The sequence below is a fragment of the Neofelis nebulosa genome, chromosome 12 (genome assembly GCF_028018385.1).
Source record: "Neofelis nebulosa isolate mNeoNeb1 chromosome 12, mNeoNeb1.pri, whole genome shotgun sequence".
NCBI classification, from domain to species: domain Eukaryota; kingdom Metazoa; phylum Chordata; class Mammalia; order Carnivora; family Felidae; genus Neofelis; species Neofelis nebulosa.
This window is the reverse complement of record NC_080793.1, coordinates 89438917-89458691: the sequence shown is the minus strand read 5'-3', so window position 1 is coordinate 89458691 and position 19775 is coordinate 89438917. Positions and strand designations below refer to the sequence as shown.

General features: G+C 45.3%; 1 protein-coding gene and 1 long non-coding RNA gene across 6 annotated transcripts in view; one reads left to right on the top strand and one right to left on the bottom strand.

The window, feature by feature from the left end:
* The window catches only part of ERMP1 (endoplasmic reticulum metallopeptidase 1), a 46566-nt gene extending 26791 nt beyond the window's left edge, over positions 1-19775 (top strand). For all 3 annotated transcript variants that reach the window (XM_058695859.1, XM_058695858.1, XM_058695857.1), the window contains 7 exons: positions 487-661; positions 1031-1221; positions 5150-5302; positions 7471-7673; positions 8398-8513; positions 16765-16928; positions 17044-19775. In XM_058695859.1, the coding sequence (XP_058551842.1) occupies positions 487-661; positions 1031-1221; positions 5150-5302; positions 7471-7673; positions 8398-8513; positions 16765-16928; positions 17044-17208 (1167 nt within the window). In that variant the 3' untranslated portion in view covers positions 17209-19775. The remainder of the gene's footprint in view (positions 1-486; positions 662-1030; positions 1222-5149; positions 5303-7470; positions 7674-8397; positions 8514-16764; positions 16929-17043) is intronic.
* LOC131492155 (uncharacterized) lies at positions 1090-12097 on the bottom strand. Of its 3 annotated transcripts, none has more exons than XR_009251897.1 (3): positions 10479-12097; positions 3515-6583; positions 1090-3398 (listed from the first exon to the last, which is right to left on the bottom strand). It is a non-coding gene; the product is annotated as an uncharacterized LOC131492155 (long non-coding RNA). The 3 variants fall into 3 exon arrangements; XR_009251899.1 differs by having other exon boundaries at positions 1090-3767; positions 6434-6583; XR_009251898.1 differs by having other exon boundaries at positions 1090-3767.

Below are 19775 nucleotides of genomic sequence, written 5' to 3'. Positions count from 1 at the left end.
GTTCCTTTTAGCCCAGTGGAAGAAAAGCACAGATTGCATACGAGTAATGATACTCTGTTTTGTTTTTAAGTGTTTATTTTTGAGAGAGAGAGGAGAAAAGGAGAGCGCTAGTTGGGGAGGGATGGAGAGAAGGGGACAAAGGATCCGGAGCAGGCTCCACGCTGACAACAGAGAGCCTAATGCGGGGCTCGAACCCACGCACCGTGAGATCATGACCTGAGCCGAAACCAGCCAAGAGTTGGAAGCTTAACCGACTGAGCCACCCAGACACCCCACGAGTACTGTTTTTACCCCATCTTCCTAAATGCCCCTTTCCTGTGCAGCAATTTAAATTCGTTATGTCATGACAGGAGGTAGTGTTTACTTACAGTTTAAAATGCTCTTTAAAACAAAATAACTCTTCTGAGGGATGGAGATTTTATCACAATATTAGATCTTTATGAATGCCCATGGATGAGATTACTGGTATATCTCTCTTTCTTTCAGAATGCCAGCGACCGGTATCTGGGAGAAGTGTTCTTTGACATCTCGCTGTTTGTGCACTGTGTTTCCCTTATGGCTCTCACGTCTCAAGGACTTTGCTCGGCGTTTATTAGTGCTGTCTGGGTGGCGTTTCCCTTGCTCACAAAGTTTTGCACGCGCAAAGACTTTAAGCAGCATGGTAGGGTATATTGGGTTTTTATGCAAATGGGAAAATACCTTAAGATGAGTAAGACAGGACTTGCGGGAATTGGTTTTTTTTGGTCTTTTGGGCTAGGGTTTCAAGATTCTTGCTGTGTTGTGTTTTGTTTTTTTTGTTTGTTTTTTTTAAATTTTCAGATCACACAGATTTTTATTTTCTACCTTATACCCCATCCCATTCTCACATTTATGAATGCATGCTGATGTATTACCTACGTTCCATTTCATTCTTACTTGTATTTTAACGTCCCTGAGTGAAATGTTCTGTGTTAGGTACAGCAGTGCTATGCAAATCTGTGTCTCACTGTAGAATTTCAAAGATGTGTGATTTCTTTCTCTTTTTCCCTAGGTGCCCAAGGAAAATTTATTGCCTTGTACCTCTCGGGGATGTTTGTTCCTTATCTTTACGCACTGTACCTCATCTGGGCAGTATTCGAGATGTTTACCCCCATCCTTGGGAGGAGTGGTACAGAAATCCCACCTGACGTTGTGCTGGCTTCCATTTTGGCTGGTTGTACGATGATCCTGTCTTCCTATTTTGTAAGGAAAAAACATTTAAAAAATAGTTCTTCCTGTATGTTTTATATGAATATGCGATGAGTTTAGCCACAGTCGATTCTGTGAAATTGTGTTGCTTATACTTGGAAACACTTGAGCAAAAGAAACAGTCATGTGTGTGCAGAAAGTAAGTTTGGTGTGGTAAGAAGATGGGAAATGGGGTTTTAGTTTTGCGTCCTGGTCCTCCCGAGTCCTCTGGTCGTACCTCTCCTCACAGCCTTCAAACCAGCTGAACGTGAATTTGGAGAACGCACACCAGGTGAGAACTGGTAGAGATTGCTTGGTGGTGGATTTTTAGAACAATTCCTAATTAGAGGCAAAGGTTAATAAATACGTGGTGGTTTTATTAGTGTTTTTAGAGCTGGTGGAGGAAGACTGGTTCTGATGAGCCTCTTTCCGTTACCGTTCAGCTACCTGGCTGCTAGGGCCGCAGAGTTCGTAACGGAGCCCCTCTCCTCAGGTGGTGGACACATATGATGCAGAGCGTCACAGGCCTTGTCATTCTGGTGTCGGCGTTCTGCCCTTACAGGGACAGTCCTGCCTTTGCCCTCCCTGCAGCTGTCCAGAGAGAAGGCAGACCCCACGCGGACCCCCCCTGTGTTAGAGCGGGCTCTGGGCAAGCTCTGCCCTCGGCACGGCGTCCGTACTCTCCAGGACTCCGGTCTGGCCCCGCTGGTGGAGGCAGGCGTCTGTGTTGTGGCTCTTTCCAATGGAATTGTGAAGGATAGGAAGCAACTACTGAACGCCCATAGGCACACTGCAGGATTTGCAGCTAGGGACTACACAGAAGAGTAGTTGTGACTTTATTGTAGTGCTTTCCTCCACGGAGATGATGGTGGGCCTTTCCACACCGATTCAGTAAAGGACATCTCATGGAGGTCAGGATTGAGAGACAGCACGTAAGAATACCACGTGTGTGGCCCGCACCATCCACGGAAGTCTCTTAAGGAGGCCGTAAAGAGTTGTACACGCACCTGTGCATCTAGCCCAGGAGAGTGCTTCTTCTGCACACTGTTGCTTGCGCTCAGCTGAAAGAAGTCTGAGCGTTCCAGCCATTGTGCCTGTAATACAATCATCAAGTCCTTACTGGCATCTTCGGGGGGTGGATGGATGGAAAATTCTAAACTGTTCTTTGTGGTTTGCAGGGTTTACTTCCTTTGGTTTTTTTTTTTTTTTTTTTTTTTTTAAACGTTTTTTATTTATTTTTGAGACAGAGAGAGACAGAGCATGAACGGGGGAGGAGCAGAGAGAGAGGGAGACACAGAATCGGAGGCAGGCTCCAGGCTCTGAGCCATCAGCCCAGAGCCCGACGCGGGGCTCGAACTCACGGACCGTGAGATCTTGACCTGAGCTGAAGTCGGCCGCTTAACCGACTAAGCCACCCAGGCGCCCCTACTTCCTTTGGTTTTAATATTAAGCCTTTAAATTCTCTGTACGTGTTAGTGGATGGTTTTGCTGCTGTGAGGGTGAACGGAGTTGGTGGGGTTTCATCATACGCGGATGAGGTTCTGATCCAGAATCAGCTCAGTTAGAAACTGGGTCCCCAGTGTATTTAAATCAGGGCCAGTGGATGAAGGTTCATAGGAGATGATCAGAATGTGGGGCATTTCAGTTCTGTCCCACATAGAACTGGACAAAGTAAACCCTGAAATCTTCACTGTGGAAACTGAAAATGCCTCCAAAGTAAGGAAATCTTAGCAAGCATAGGGAGAGGATTAAAGTATATTACCTGCTAGGTTATATTTTACTAGGAAAACCTCAGGAGAACGCCTGCTGGAATACCCGAAAACCTCGTTTAGTTTTCATCATCACGTGAAGTGGCCGCGTGGCTCTTGGACACTGGTGGCATCAGTCAGTCGTGATTCCGTGTTGACGTGTAGCGGTCGGAGTGGCTGAGGCAGAGCCGGCCTGCGCTCCTCGGATTGTGGAGAACTGAATCGGAATGCAGATTTCAGAAAGCGTTCCTTTCAGTCCTTGGGGGTTTATAGTATATTTGCCAGGAAGCAGGCACTCTCCTGCCTGCGGTGGGGCAGCAGGTGTCCCGGGTGGTGCTCAGTGACATCGGGACCCTCACGAGGAATGAGACCGCTCGCACGTGCGCACGCCGCGCAGATCCTTCTCGCGCTTCTCTTCGTTTTATTTTGCACCCATTTCGGAACCTAGAGTGATGGAAGATGGGACATTTAAGGCAGAAATAAAAGTGAAATTTAAGAGAGCGGGATGCAAACGCAGGCCCCCCTCCTCCTCTTCTGCTCTGGGACTGCATTTCACTCACCCCCATTACCAAACCGCGTCCAGAAAATGCGGGACAGGGCAGAAGATGAGCCTCACGGTTTGGAGAAGAGGGAATGGATGTGCAGACTGTAGCCTCCATGGAGGTTTGAGGACAGCTGTGGGGGAGCTGGGTGGAGGTGGCAGGAAGCACAGCATGTGGTGGGGAGGTTGTATCTTGTCCCGAGAGACTCTGCACCAGTACTTGGCAGGGTATTTGACACTGTGCCGAGGAGCCACATGTTAAAGGACCGTGACTGTTAGGACAGAGAGGGACAGACAGGGTTACAGATTGTGTTTTGCTAACTCACTGCCCACCCCCCCCCCCCAACAGCCCCAGTTCCTTGGGTGCTATCTTGTTTCTGTGCTCGCCGTGTGAAAACGTAAGGTCTTGGGGCACCTGGGTGGCTCAGTCGGTTGAGTGTCCAACTTCGGCTCAGGTCATGATCTCACAGCTCGTGAGTCTGAGCCCCGCGTCGGGCTCTGTGCTGACAACTCGGAGCCTGGAGCCTGCTTGGGATCCTGTGCCTCCCTCTCTCTCTGCCCCAACCCACTCGCATTCTGTCTATGTCTCTCTCAAAAGTAAATAAACATGAAAAAAAATTTTTTTTTCTTAAAAAGAAAATGTAAGGTCTTAGTCCTGAGACCAGTACTGTTTTGCTGGACGTTACCCCAGATGAGATACTGGTGCACTGTAGGTACAAAACCTAACGTTATGTAGCAGAGGACATGGCTGGTTGTGGATGTTTGCCTGATTTTTCACAGTCGTGTTCTTCAGTCTTACTTATCAAGCCTGGAGGGTGAGTGGAAGGGGGAGCAGGGATTGGATCGGTGTGGCTCCTTCCGAACCCCTAAGGGATCTGTAGACATCTTTTATTTCAATGATTTCGTTACCATTAAAAAGCTCGTAGAAGCATATATAGGCTGTTCTAGATGCCCACCTTGGGACGGAGCCACTTGCTTTTCCTGCCCAAGTTCAGATCTGCTGTTTTAGACGGCGTTGGCTCTGGTTACCGAGCACCAAAGGGGACCGTGTTACTTTGTGCTACAGATTTTCCTTATGTGCAGGCCCACGGGTAGAGTCTTGAAGGTACATCTAAATGCAAATTTAGATGAAGCCGGCACGTTGGCACATTACAAAAGCATTGGGAGTGGAACTTGAGTTTTGTTGAAGTGGGCTCGCTCATGCTTAAAATCCCGCCTCCAGTTCTTTCATAAAAACCCGATGTCATGATGTTTGGTAGATAATTGGGGTCTACGGTGCAGTGGTTAACTAGGGGTGTCGAGAGGATCAGAGGTACAGCGAGGTCACGGTTTGACCGGCGTTGGGTCTCCATCCTGGTTCTTCGCTGACCGAACCGAGACCCTGACTGTTTCCTTGCCCCTCTCGCTGGCTGGTTGCCTGTCGCAGGCACCATCGTGGCGGGTGGGGGCGGCCCTGGTCTCTGCAGCCGCCGCCCATGATGGAAGCCCCCCGCCCCCGGAAGTCGAGCCTGCTCGCGGGCACTTGCGGGGAGCCGGCCACGCCGACGAGCGCTCTTCACGACTGGTCGGGTGACCCCGGTTCCCAAGTGAAGGGCAGCTTAAAAGCACCTCTCTGCCGACGGTAATTTTTCCTTTTCTGCGTTTTGTGTTTTAGATTAACTTCATCTACCTTGCCAGAAGCACGAAGAGAACCATGCTGAGTTTAACTCTGGTGTGTGTGGTTACGTTTCTCCTCGTTTGCAGTGGGGCGTTTTTCCCATACAGCTCGCATCCCGCCAGTCCGAAGCCAAAGAGGGTGTTTCTGCAGGTGAGCGCAGTCTCGCGTGAGCGCTGTGGTTCTGGAGGGGAAAGCCTCGTGTGTGCCGCGCCGGTCAACAGGAAAACCGACAGACTTCCCTGCCGTTGACCTATTTGGTTGCACTCGGCCACTCTGGGTAAGGCAGTGAGGGAAAGACTGACCACCAAGAGGCTCTTATCAGCAAGACCCTTCTCCCAAGAGACTGAATTGGAAATGTCCGCTCGTTCTGTCACTGTTCACGTGCTGCGAGTGCACCAGCCCAGAAAAACAAGAGCAGATGTGTGGGGTGATGAGCTCTCAGAAGTACACACTGTAAACCTGTCTGCAGGCTGAGTAAAAGTGTGAATTCAACTGGCAAAAGAAAAGATATTTTAAAATGCCAATAAAAGTGCTCTTAGGTAGCGTTGAAGGTACTGTGTCATAATGAAAGTATAATAGCTTAGGGACTAAGAACGAGATTTAGAACTGTCTGAGATTTTAGGTTTTTCTGCAGACGTTTTAGAGTTGGTACTATAAAGCAGGAGAAAGAACCAAGTTGCCTTATGTATAGTCATGTTCTGTCTTAGAGGTTGCAAGAGGCAAACAAAAGCCAACTTCAGGGGTCGCCTGGCTGTCTCAGCCGGTGGAGCGAGCATCTCCTGGGTCTTGGGGTCAGAGTTCGAGCCCCACGTTGGACGTAGAGCTTCCTTTAAAAGACAAATCTTAAAACCAAAAAAAGCCAAGTGATAATATATGTAACTATTCGGGGACTTGAATAAGTTAATAGTAATATTTGAATGTAAATAGTGGGGAGGAGATACTGAAAAAGGGCCAAATATTCCTTGTTTATCGTCCTGGAGGACACAGCCACGTGCTTTTTTTCTGTGGCTACAATTTGCAAAACCTTCAGTGAAGAACAGCTAGTTTTCAGATTGTGTACCTTCAGTGACTTGCCACGTTTTTATAATTACATCAGTAGTATTTAGAAAAAGCTACATTTTTATTTTTAAAAACTCCTGTTCTCATTTGTTTGGGGTTTTCTTCTTCCCCAGTGCCGGAAGTTGGCAGACTTTTCCCCAGAGGGGCCAGGTAATAAATACTTCAGGCTCTGCCAGCCGTACAAGTCCGTGTCCCGGCACGGCACAGTGGTCGCAGACGTACCTGAACGAGCCAGGGTGGCTGCATTCCAGCGAAGCCGTTTATGAGCTGGCGGTGGGCCGTGCACTTTCTCTTCCAGTTTGATATTCTTCCCGCAATGAAGCTGTTCTAGCTGGCGCCTCTTCATAGAAATGTTAGGCCCAAGTCTGACATCTAGTGGTGACAACGGGAATTAGCTTCAGGTCACAGGGAAGGGGTGTGTGTGTGTGTGTGTGTGTGTGTGTGTGTGTGTGTGTGTGTTTGTTTTAGGATGCATTTGTTTGTGGCCTTTATCTAAATGCAGTTCTAGTGTCCGTGTCTTTTCACTCTGAAATAGGTTTTCAAAAACATTTTAATGAACCTTAAATACATATTTGTAAGGAATGATGAAACTGTGTATCTGTATATCGATCGTCGAGTGTGAAAGAAAGAACATTAAGCAGCACCTCATAAAACCCGCGTGTGCCCTTCCTCCCGGTTCTCCCCCCCTCCCCACCTGTTAGGATGTACTCATTCGCGATCTTGAAGTTTAGGATTAATCATTACGTTTTTTCTTGACCGCGTATGTGTGAATCCCTAAACAAGAAGATGCCATCTGCCTCTGTGAACTTCTGATAAGGCAGTGCCTAACTATGCATTTGTGACTTGCTGCTGTTTGCCCGCAGCATGTGAGAAGCTTGCACGTTGCTGTGTGTCACAGTGGTGGGGGAGAGTCCTGGGGGGGGGCACCCCCCTTTATCTGGCCATTCTGCCATTGGTGGGTGTTGGGGTGGTTTGCAGTATTCGCTGGTATGGGCAGTGCCGAATCAGAGCTCTTGAACCTTCAGGAGTTTCTCTGAGTACACGTTCCAGAGCGGAATTGCGTGCACGTTGAGGGGACACCAGGCAGTTTCCTGAAGCGGCCGTGCCAGCCCACGCCTCCCGCGGCAGTGAGGGTTGGTCCCTGTGACTCTGCAGCCACGCCAGTTCTTGCTGTTGTGGATGTCCTCTGTCTGTCCCTCCGGATTGGGGATGTGGGGGAGGGGATTCAAGTAGTATTCTCATCGGTCGGTTCTTTTCAGCACATGACTAGAACTTTTCATGACCTGGATGGAAACGTAGTCAAACGGGACTCTGGGATCTGGATCAATGGGTTTGATTACACTGGAATGTCTCACATAACACCTCATATTCCGGAGATCAACGAGAGCATCCGAGCTCACTGTGAGGAGAACGCACCCCTCTGTGGTTTCCCGTGGTACCTCCCGGTGCACTTTCTGATCAGGTGGGTTCACTCCTGTGCTGCTTTAGTTGGGGGGTCAGTTCTCAGGTCCCGTCGCTATGCGAGTACTTCATTACTGCAGCTGGTGAACAGAGGTCAAGTGCCAGGTACGCTGTTTCCTGTCACTGCACAAGTTCTCCTCCTTTAGTGGGACAGAGAGCTTGGAAGTTTACCGTTGCCTTTTCAAATTTAGGAAGTCCTTCCTCTGGAAGCCCGAGTAGTTAGAAAGGCTGGCCCTCTCAACTGGTCTGGTAGATAGCAGATAACTATGAATTGCGAACTTTCATTCCTGGGAAGCTTTTACGGTTTGGTAGTCAAGGGTTGGATAAGATGGAGTAGGATGGGTAGTGGAATCAATATCACCTAGGATCCTTTGATCTTAATTTTGGGTAAGTTTTATTACCCGATAGCCCGGGCCTTCAGAGTAGTTAGCATGGTTTATCCTATCCATCAGAGTCGGGTTGTTTTGGTTTTTTTTAGTTTATTTATCTTGAGAGAAAGCAAGAGTGGGGAGTGGCAGAGGGAGAATCCTGATGTGGGGCTTGATCCCACAGACTGTGACCTGAGCTGAAGTCAAGAGTTGGACACAACTGACTGAGCCACCCAGGCACCCCAAGCTTATTTTCATGCCCCAGAATGTGATTCATATATTTGACCATGTCCACGAGTTACAGGTAGCTGTCAACTAATTAAGCATCCTAAATATTGAAGCTCCCTTTCCAAATAGGAAAAACTGGTATCTTCCCGCTCCAGAAGTTTCTCCAGGAAATCCTGCTCATTTCAGACTCGTGTCCAAAGAACAGACACCCTGGGATTCTATAAAGCTGACGTTTGAAGCAACAGGTAAGTCATAGGATACTGTTTTCTTCTCTCCTTCTCTTAAAATTCTTAAGTGTGTATACTCTCTCTTTAAATAATAGTAACCACAACTCAGGAAGAACGTAATGTTTGTAAAGGTACCTCAAGCAGATTAGTAATGATTTATTGAGGAAAATTAGACTTTATTTTTTTTAGAGCAGTTTTAGGTTCACAGAAAAATTGAGCAGAAAGTAGAGCTCCCCTCCCGCCACTTCTTTTTTTTCTTTAATTTTTTTTTTCACGTTTATTTATTTTTGGGACAGAGAGAGACAGAGCATGAACGGGGGAGGGGCAGAGAGAGGGAGACGCAGAATCGGAAGCAGGCTCCAGGCTCTGAGCTGTCAGCCCAGAGCCCGACGCGGGGCTCGAACTCACGGACCGCGAGATCATGACCTGAGCCGAAGTCGGACGCTCAACCGACTGAGCCACCCAGGCGCCCCCCACTACTTCCCTTCTTAAGACCTTGCACTAGAGTGTGGGCTATTTCTTAAAACGGAGGAGCCAGGACTGATCCATTGTTAATTATAGCCTCTGGTTCATATTAGGATTCGGTTCACTCTGTGTGTTGCATAGCTCTGTAGGTTTTGACAAATGTGTGATGTCACGTACCCCCACATCAGACGGAGTAGATTCCCTGCCCTGAGAGTCCCATGCACCCCCGGTCAGCCCTCTCCTCCCCACCCCCTCTGGCAACCACTGATCTATGTTACTGCCTTCTACTATTCTGCCTTTTCCAGACTATCTCATAGCGGCGGTCATAAGGTTTGCCACCCTTTCAGGACAGCTTCTTTCATTTAGCAGACAGCCCTCCTGTCTTGAGGGGCTTGATAGCTCATTTCTTTTTACTGCTGGATGGCATTGTGGATGTACCGTAGTTTACCTGTTTACCTACTGCAGAACATCTTGGTTGCAGGTTTTTGTCCAGACATGTTTTCACTTCATTTGTTTGTTTTTTTTAATGTTTATTTTTGAGAGAGAGTGCACGCGTGCAAGTAGGGGAGGAACAGAGGGAGAGGGAGACACAGAATCTGAAACAGGCTCCAGACTCTGAGCCGTCAGCACAAACTCACGGGCTGTGAGATCATGACCTGAGCTGAAGTCGGACGCTTAACCAACTGAGCCACCCAGGCGCCCCTGACCTCATTTGGATAAAAACCTAGGAGTGCAGTTGCTAGATCATATGGTAGAGCCTAGATTTACCTTTGTAAGAAACTGCCAGGCTCTTCCAGCATGGATGTACTGTCCCGCATTGTCACCAGCATTTGGTACTGTGTTTGGGACTTTGGCCATTCTGACAGCAACGTGGTGGCATCTTATTGTTTCCATTTGCAATTACCTAATGACCTGTGAGGCTGAGCATCTTTTCTTAGGTTATTTGCCATCTGTGTGTGTCCTCTGGTGAGGTGTCTGTTGATTAATTGGGCTGTTTGGCTTTTTTCTATTGAAATTTAAGAGTTCTCTGTGTATGTAGATAGAAGTCCTTTATATCAGTAAGTGGTGTGCAAATATTTTCTCCTGGTCTGGGTTATCTTTTCATTCTCTTAACAGTGTTTTCCACAGAGTGTAAGGCTTTAAATGTAATTAAGTCCAACATAATCAGTTTTTCTTTCATGGGTCATGATTTTGGTGTTATGTCTAAAGGTCATTGCCAAACCCAAGGTCTCTGGATTTTCTCTGTTATCTTCTGCAAGTTTAGTTTTGTGTTTTATGTTTAGGTCTATGATAGATACATTCCGAGTTATGTGTTTTTTTGTGTTTTTGTTATAAGGTCTGTGTGTGGGATTCGACTTTTTTTTTTTTTCCTGCTTTGCATTCGGATTTCCAGTTGTTCCAGTACCATCTGTTGAAGACTGTCCCATCTCTCCCGAATGACCTGACCTGTTTCTTTGTCAGGAATCAGTTGACTGTATATGTGTGGATCTATTTTTGGGCTTTCTATTCTGTTCTTACCTGTTTGTGTCTTTTGCCATCACGATGCTGTCTTGATCAAGTCTTGAAGGTGGGTGGTATCCATCCTGTCACGCTTTGTTCTTCTTCGATACACTGCTTGTCTTCTGTCTTTCCACGTATTAGTTTGCCCATATCCACAGTATAACATTCTGGGATTCTTAAATGGAAGCGCATTGAAATCTGTAGATCAAGTTGGGGAAAATGATATCTTAGGGGGGCCTGAGTGGCTCAGTCAGTTAAGCATCTTACTCTTGATTTCAGCTCAGGTCACAATCTCACAGTTCATGGGTTTGAGCCCCGAGTCAGGCTTTGCGCTGACAGTGCAAAGCCTGCTTGGGATTCACTCTCTCCCTCTCTCTCTCCCTCTCTCCCCTTCCCCCACTGGTGCTTTCCCTCTATCTCAAAATAAATAAATAAACACTTAAAAAAAATGACATCTTAATATTTTTTCCTGTCTATGACGTGGAGTATCTCTGTTTATATCTCGTTTATTTTCTTTCATCAGAACTGTATTTTGTAGTTCTCCTCATACAGATTCTATACAACTTTTGTTAGATTTGTACCTCAGTATTTCATTTTGGGGGATGCTAATGTAAATACGAGTTTTCATTGATGGTATGTAACCATGTAGCCTGCAACTCTGCCATCATTGTTTATTAGTTTCAGGAGATTTTTGGTTGATTCTTTGGGATTTTCTACATAGATGATCATGTCATCTGCAAACAAAGATGGTTTTATTTCTTCCTTCCCAAATCTGTTTTTGATCTTTTATTGCTTTTTCTCGTCTCACTGCATTAGCTAGGACTTCTAGTATTTTGAAAAAGACTGCTAAGAGGAGTAGTAAGTGTGGGAATCCTTGCCTTGCTCTTGATCTTAGGGGGAAAGTGTCTACATTTTTACCATAATGTTAATTGGCCCTTTATCAGGTTGAGGAAATTCCCCTCTATTTTTAGTTTGCTGAGCTTTGTGAATGGATTTTCGGTTTTGTCACATGTTTCTGTTTGCTGATATGACCATGTGATTTTTCTTTATTAGCCTTTTGCTGTGATGGATTATATTAACTGGTTTTCAGAAGCTGGATCAATCTTGCATACATGGAATAAATCCCACCTGGTTGTAGTATATAATTCTTTTTGCACATTGTTGGATTTGATTTGCTGATGTGGAGGATTGGTTCTGTGTCTCCGGAGCTCCGGAGAACTCGAACATAGGAAGTTCACTTTTGAAAGTTCCTGCTACTGCTCACTTGTATCATTCTTGAATTGCATATAAATGGAATCATCCAGTATGTAACATTCGGGGTCTGGGTCATTAGGCATAATGTTCTTGAGATTGAGCTATGTTCTTTTGAGTATTAGTATTTTATTCCCCACAAGTAGTGTATGAGAATTCCAGTTCCACATTCACTCTAGTATTTTCTGTTCTTTCCATCGTACCATTTCTGGCGGGCATTTAGTGGTAGCCCTTGCATTTCTCTGTAAGTCATGACGTGGAACATGCTTCCAAGTGCTTACTGACCATTCAGGTATCTTGCTTTTGTGTCTTCATTTCTTCTTCCCTTCTAAAACTTGGGCTTACTGATTTATAGGAGTGCTTATGTTCCAGATCAAAATCCTTTATCATATATATATATATATATATATATATATATATATATTATCTAGATGTTCTTGTCCATTCATTTTTTTTTCTTAAAGTCTATTTATTTTGAGAGAGACAGAGACCAGCGTGAGTGGGGGAGAAGCCGGGAGAGAGAATCCCAAGCAGGCTCCATGCTGCCAGCACAGAGGCCCAGTGTGGACTCAAACCCACGAAGCTGTGAGGTGATGATCTGAGCTGAAACCAAGAGTTGTACGCTTAACCAAATGAGCCACCCAGGTGCCCCATGTCCATTCATTATCTTAAAGGAGTCATTTGATGTGTACAAGTTTTAAATTTTTGTGAGTTACAATTTATCAGGTTTTTCTTTACAGTTAATACTTTATATGTCCTCTCTAAAGAATTCTTGCCCACCGGAGGTCAACAAAGATAGATTCTGATGTTTCCTTCTAGAAGCTTCATGGCTTTAGCTGTTACATTTAGGCCTGTGATATACTTTGAAATAATTTTTGTGTATGATGTGAGGTAGAAGCCAAGGTTCTTTTTTTTTTTATTTATTTTTTTATTTTTTTTTAAATTTTTTTTTTTCAACGTTTTTTTTTATTTTATTTTTGGGACAGAGAGAGACAGAGCATGAGCGGGGGAGGGGCAGAGAGAGAGGGAGACACAGAATCGGAAACAGGCTCCAGGCTCCGAGCCATCAGCCCAGAGCCTGACGCGGGGCTCAAACTCACGGACCGCGAGATCGTGACCTGGCTGAAGTCGGACGCTTAACCGACTGCGCCACCCAGGCGCCCCCAAGGTTCTTTTTTTTGAAATGGATATCCAGTTGTTCTAGCATGATCTGTTGAAAAGACTTACCTTACCCTGTTGAACTGCTTTGGCATCTTTGTCCAAGGTAATTGGATTGCATACCTCAACTTTTGCCCACTTTTTACTGAGCTTCCTTGCCCACTAGTAGGTTTCATGTTTGTATTTTTTTGATGACTGTGACCATTTTATTTACACTAAAAAGTAAATAATTTATGTGCTAAGGCACAGTTTAACTCAGAAGGGACTTGAAAATCTAGTATGCAAAGAAAGCTGGAGGACAGACACGAGATGGTAGAAGGGAAGTAATAAAACTTGGTAGTTAACCATGGAAAGAAGCCCTTGCAGGGCATTCAGTGCCTTAGCTGATGCGTTCAATGGTGGATACTTTTGTGTTCTCTGGGCTTTTAAAATTTAATTGGAAATCAGTTTATTTTGCACCAACCGGTTTTTTGTTCATGCCAATAATTATTTCTGATTTTTAATCACCAGCTTGTAAAAAGGAAGCACAGAAAAATCCAAACGTTTCTCTACCCTTTATGCACAATTTGGAGAATTCCAGTAAAATTTAGGTTCCTGGCAGGCAAGTTGCACATCTACTGCCCTATATTTTGTGATTACAAATGTCAAGAAATCAGAAAAAAAATTGACTGTGTGGGTCTGTGTACCAGTTACCATATTTTTAGTTATAGAAGCTTTGCAGCTTAATGATCATAAGGGTGAAAATCCGTTGTATTTTTTATTATTTTCCTTGCTATTTTTGTTTGTTTTCCATATGAACTTTAGTATTAACCTAACCAATATAAAATTTATTACTAATTGGTGTTTTGGGGGAGTATCATAGTAAGTTTATAAAGTAAGGAGAACTGACATAATGTTTTCACCCTGTCCATGAACTAGCAATGTCTTTTCACACGTTCATATCTACTTCTGTCTTTCATAAGTGTTAAAAGATTTTCCTCATCTAGTTTTTGTGGCTGTCATAATTGGAATTTTCTCTACCTTTATGTTCTCTAACTGGTTATATTTGTTGGCGTAAAGGCAGCTGATTTCTGTAGGTCAAATTTGTATCTTTGCTACCTCACTGAATCTTTCACTTTTTGCGTTAATCATCACTCCTCTAGAGTTCTCCAGGTTTACTAGAAATTGCCAACCTTTAAATGGCCAGATACTATTTTAGGCTTTGCCATATCTCCCCAATGTAGATTTTTTTGTTAACTACTGTTTAAATACGTAAAAAACATTCTTAGCCTGTTAGCCTTACAAAAACAGACCAAGTATATAGCTTATTGACTACAGCGTATCGTCTGCAAATAGTCTTTCTTTCTTTACCAGTTCCTAGGCCCATAACTGATGTGTCTAAGTGGCTGATGGTGTGGAGCAGCTGTGGATGTAGTGAGCCAGCGTCCTTGTTTTACTTAGAGCACAGGTCTCTTGTGTTTCCCAACGTGTGAGAGACTAGCCTTAGGCCTGGGGTGTATATTTCGTATCCTGTTAAGCAAGCATTTATCAGCTGTCATTTCTTGAATGTTTTTATAAGGAATTGGGTTTTAATTTTGGAAAAGGCTTTTTTTTTTTTTTTTTTTTAAGCATCTGTCTAGGGTTTTTTCTTCCTTGGGTCTTTTAACGTGGTTTATTCCACTAGGTTATGGCTTATTTTCTTAATGTGATGTTGGATTTTGTTTGCTACAATTTAGATACTTTCTGTTAATACTCCTGAGTGATACTGGTCTGTGTCTGTTTATTTTTTTGGTTCTCTTTAATCAGATTTAGTTATATGTTACCCATAAATGTATAAACATGATAAAAATGGTAAGTCTTCCTTAATTTCCAGTGCCTCGGAACAGTTTAGGAAGCATTTGAACTGGCTAAAAAGTTGGCTTAAATTCCTCTCTGAAACCATCTGGGCATGGTGTTTTTTCGTGGGGGGTAGTTTCCTAACTTTTTCTTGGGAAATTCATCTAAGATTTATCTCTCTCTTGTACAGTACAAGAGAGTACAGTAATCTGTGTTTTCCTTAAAAAGTATCCACATTTCATTTGGGTCTCCAAATTTAATAGTATAGAGGTCTGCTTGTAGTCACGTGTGATTTTAAACATTTCTTCTGTTTATTTTTCTTACTCTTTTTGTATACTTGTGTTTTCTCAGCTCCACTCCCCTTCCCGTCTCTTTCTTAACCAAGTTAGCTAGTAGAATTGTTAATAAAAAATCTAATTTTTAGAATTAAGTTAGGTCTGTTTATTTCTGGTCTCTACTTTCTTGATTTCTTATCATCTGTAATATTTCTTTGTTTTCTGTTCTCTTTGTTGTAGTATTTTTTAAAAAAATGTTTATTGCTATGGATTTTCCTCTTATCACTGCTTTTCATTGTTTACAAAAAACGTGATTTTTGTTCAGATTTCCTTTTTCTCCTAGAAGTCTTTTAATTTTCAGGTAGAAGGCTATTTTAAGTTTTACTGAATTATGGTCAGTGTTATTTGTAATATGTGTTATGAAATGGATGCTTTCCTGTGTAAGTTAATATTTTGAGTATTTTGTGACCCTTTTAGAAGATACGTTCTGTGTTACCAGCTTGTAAGGTTTGATGTGTATACATATCCATATAATCTACTTCACTGATCTTTTTTTGTTCAACTGATGTCTTGTACTGACAGTGGAGTGTTTCTTATTTGTAGTCTTCCTATATACGCAGGTATCTTTCTGCATCTCCTGTATTTTGCTTCATCAAGTGGTTGCTGTTACTTAATGCACAGGATTCACAATTTTGTGTCATTGTGAATTAAAACTTTTAGTATTAAAAAGTGCCTTTTTGGGGCGCCTGGGTGGCGCAGTCGGTTAAGCGTCCGACTTCAGCCAGGTCACGATCTCGCGGGCCGTGAGTTCGAGCCCCGCGTCAGGCTCTGGGCTGATGGCTCGGAGCCTGGAGCCTGTTTCCGATTCTGTGTCTCCCTCTCTCTCTGCCCCTCCCCCGTTCATGGTCTGTCTCTCTCTGTCCCAAAAATAAATAAAAAACATTGAAAAAAAAAAAAAAGTGCCTTTTTACATTTAGTGCTTTTGTCTTGAATCCTGGTTTTTTTCCCCTGGTATCAAAGAGGTCTTTTTTAAAAACTGCTAGCCAGAAACCCCTTTGTTTATTCCTTTATTTTTACCCTTTCTGAAACTCGTGTTTTTTGAATACAGTGTATGATTAATCCGAGTTACTGGGGTTTTTTTTTTCCCTTTTCACATTTATTTCTATGACTGATGCATTTGGTCTCAACTTTGTTCCAATATTTTGTGCTTTGCTATATTCCTTTTTGTGTGATCGGTCATCTTTGCTCTTTAAAATATTTTCTGGCATTTTAGGCAAGTGTGTATTTTCCTTTGACCACATAACTGTGGAACCTTTTACTGTCTGTGTCAGTGTCTCGCGGGCTCCGTGTCTGCTTACCCAGCTTCCCTGGCTCCCTCCTGGTGTCGGTCACGTCCCCCACTGGACACTGGTCTTCCACCCTCACTGGGATGTTGCCTTCGAAATGCGTCCAGACAGGTTAAAACCTTCACTGTCCGTTCTTCTGCTGTAGTTTTTGAAGTTCCCTCTTGGTTAAATGAAGCTTATTCTCTGGATTTCTGAAGGCCTCGCGAGTGCTAGGTTCTTGGATGTTTAGATGACAGGTTTTGTCATTGTAAATTCTGCGCCTTTTCTGCTGTGCCTCGTGACATACCTCATTACTTACCCCGGTTGACACACGCAGAACATCCTAGCCGGGAGACCTCCCTTAGGTCTGGAGCGAGAATCTTTAAAGTGACGTAAGGTGTGCCCTTCATAGTCTGGCTTGGTGGTGAATTAACTGCTTCTCCCGATGCCTTTTTAACGACTGTTCCTCTTACCTTTCAGGACCAAGCCACATGTCATTCTACATTCGCACCCACGAAGGGTCAACGCTTTCTCAGTGGTCTCTTGGCAACGGCACCCCCGTCACCAGTAAAGGCGGGGACTACTTCGTATTTTACTCCCACGGGCTCCAGGCCTCTGCATGGCGGTTCTGGATAGAAGTGCAGGTGGGGATTTGCCAGCTCTGCCGCGGTCACCGTCAGGCTCCCGGGTGGTGCGTGGTAAAAACCGGGATGATTCTGCCTTCAGAGAACTAAAGCACTGCCAACTGTTCTCTGCTAGGTCTTGGAAGAACGGCCTGAAGGAATGGTCACCGTGGCCATTGCTGCCCACCACCTGTCTGGTGAAGAGAAGAGGTCCTCCCAGCTGGATGCCCTGAAAGACAAGTTCCCAGACTGGACGTTTCCCTCAGCCTGGGTGTGCACGTACAGTCTCTTTGTGTTTTAATCTTCTGGACGGGCTCAAAGCACGTGCCTGGCGGGATACCCCCGGTGACATGCTTTCTCCCTGTGTCACGTGGGTATCTGTAATGTAAGTCCGTGATTTTTCATGAGCACGTGTTCAGATTGTTAAGTCCGTGGTTTTTCAGAGCTTGGGGGCAGACGCTCTTCAGGGCCACACACCTAGCGCTGTGGGTAGTGACGCATGGCCTTTATGACACTTGAAGACGCCAGTTTTCTGGCACTTAAGCACATGTGGGTACTACCACTACACATGGAAGTCCTTTTCTGTGACCTTAAGGATTAAAGCCAACCAACCACTTCAGTAGTTCTCCCCTTAGAATCACGAAAGGTGTAGAGGGCACCGTGAGCCCGCTCACTATTCACTAGACAAATGACGTTTCCAGTCGAAGCTGTGGAGGGTAGCTCGGATGCCGTTCCCCGGAGTGGTAAACTCCCCTGCGATGGAACCAGAGGTACAGAAGGCGGTTCCGGCAGGAGCTGGGGACGGGCAGTGGGCTCTGGGGGCCCCGGCCCGTGCCCAGAGCTCTGCTTCCTCCCCACCTGCTGCACAGCCCGGCCCCAAGGTGGGGAGCTGTGCCGTGCTGGGGACTCGAGACCATCGTTCTGATGCTTGTCTGAGGCTGCTCTCGAGGCCCAGGATACCCTGTTCCCCCCTCTCCACCTTGTCAGTCCGAGAGCAGCTGCAGTTCCTGCTGGGTTTTCGGAGGCTCTTCTGGTTCAGGACATCGTGTGCGCAGTCACGCGTCTTCAGTTCCGTCCCCAGAGCACGCAGTTGCCGTGGCAGGAAGAGAGTGAGGTGAGGAGAGGCTGGGCATTTTATGAATCTTCTCTTCTCCAAGGTTCATGCTTCAGGGCATAATCGTATTGACGCACGGAGTCCTTAGTCGGTCCGAATAGTTCCCGAAGGCTGTCCAGCGGAGCCAGCCTTGCTGGGCCTTGGGGCCGTGGCCCACGCCGGAGTGAGGCCACCGAACCTCTGGCCACTGGGATTCGGGCCCTGCGTCACGGCAGGCCCAAGACTCGGAGGTACTTTTCGTTTAGAAGGCGGCTGCCGGCGGGTCCCCCCGGCTCCGTGGCTGTGGCACTGCAGGGATTTGGTCAGACGAGCGCTAACTTCTGCTAGCTCTCCTTTTTCCCTGGAGATTAGCAAGCAGAGGCCGAAAAGACATTTTAAAGAAGAGCCCCGGTAAAATGAACAAAGCGTCCCTCCGCTCCTCCCGCACAGAGCACACCACGTGTGCGTCGCAGGCCCGGTCACGCTGCTCCTACCCCTGCCGAGTCTGGTCTGTGACTCCCCGCACCCTGACTGGGCACCCCCTCACGGCACTGCTGGCTGGCACGTGTGTGGCTCCCGAGCCTCGTCGAAGCTGCGCGTTAGTCTCAGCGCTGCGAGAACCTGGCTCCTGCCAGATTTCAAAATAGGGGCGGATTTTCTGTCCCTGTGGTTAATCTTAGATTACATGGAAAAAACCAAAATGCCGTATTGAAGAAGGACACTGGTTACCCCCTTTTGCCAATAATCATGATTCTCTTTTTGCCTTTAGGTTATTCTCCTTCGTAAACAGGATCTCTTGTTTTGGTTTTCAAGTCACTTGTCTCAGGGCACATTTAGTATTTGGGCAGATGGTTTTAGTGCCAGAAATGGTTAAGTACAGATGATACTCGTGGCTCTGTTCATAAGCACACTGTCTGGTCTGTCAGCGAGCGGCCTCTGAGATTAAAGAGCTTGTTTTGTTTGAGTACCTGACCATTCAAAACTCATTTCATCTAAAAGGGTCTTTCCAGATTCTAACCAACGCATTCTTTCCTGTACAATTTAAATGTAAGTAGCCCAGTACTGTACATTCAGTGAAAACGTGAAGAGTTGTGATTTTGAAGAAATGCTTAAAATTTACCTTGTGCCTGACCGATGAGCGACTGTTGCATGAAGTATTTGTTTCCACAGTTTAGCTGATATAAGTGAGCATGAGAGGATTTCTAAGATGTTACCACTGAAGGGGCCATAGCCAGCTGATAACTCAGGAAGCTGTTGGGAGAATGTCTGTCTTCTCTTTTCACTGGTCGCTGACTTGAGATTAATTGTTGCCTTACATTACTGAAATAAACTTTTTAACAAACTAGTTAGTATCTTTAACAGAAAAAAACAGATCTTTATTGTTTTTCTGTGTCCCCATCATTGAAGGGTTATTTCAAGTCCACAGGGCCTTTGAAAAGACCTAGATGGCTCACGTGGACAGGACAGTTATCCCTAAGGGGTCATGTGGGCAGAGAGTTCAACATGGAAATGTTTAGCTTAGCATATTTTGTCAGTGAAATACCAAGAAAATCGCTGAAGGATGTGGGGACGGGCAGAAGAAATGGTCTTTCATCCAGTGGCCCACTGCTCACTCTCCTCTCCACCCAAGGAAAGGGCCCGGCCACTCCCTGCAACAGAGCTCCCTGTGCAAGTTATGTGGCTTTCTCGGTGAACTCCCTTGGAAACAATGGCAGTATGCTTCCTCATCGTACACCTTGCCTCCTTTTAGGGCCAATAAAGCCAAAATGCATTTA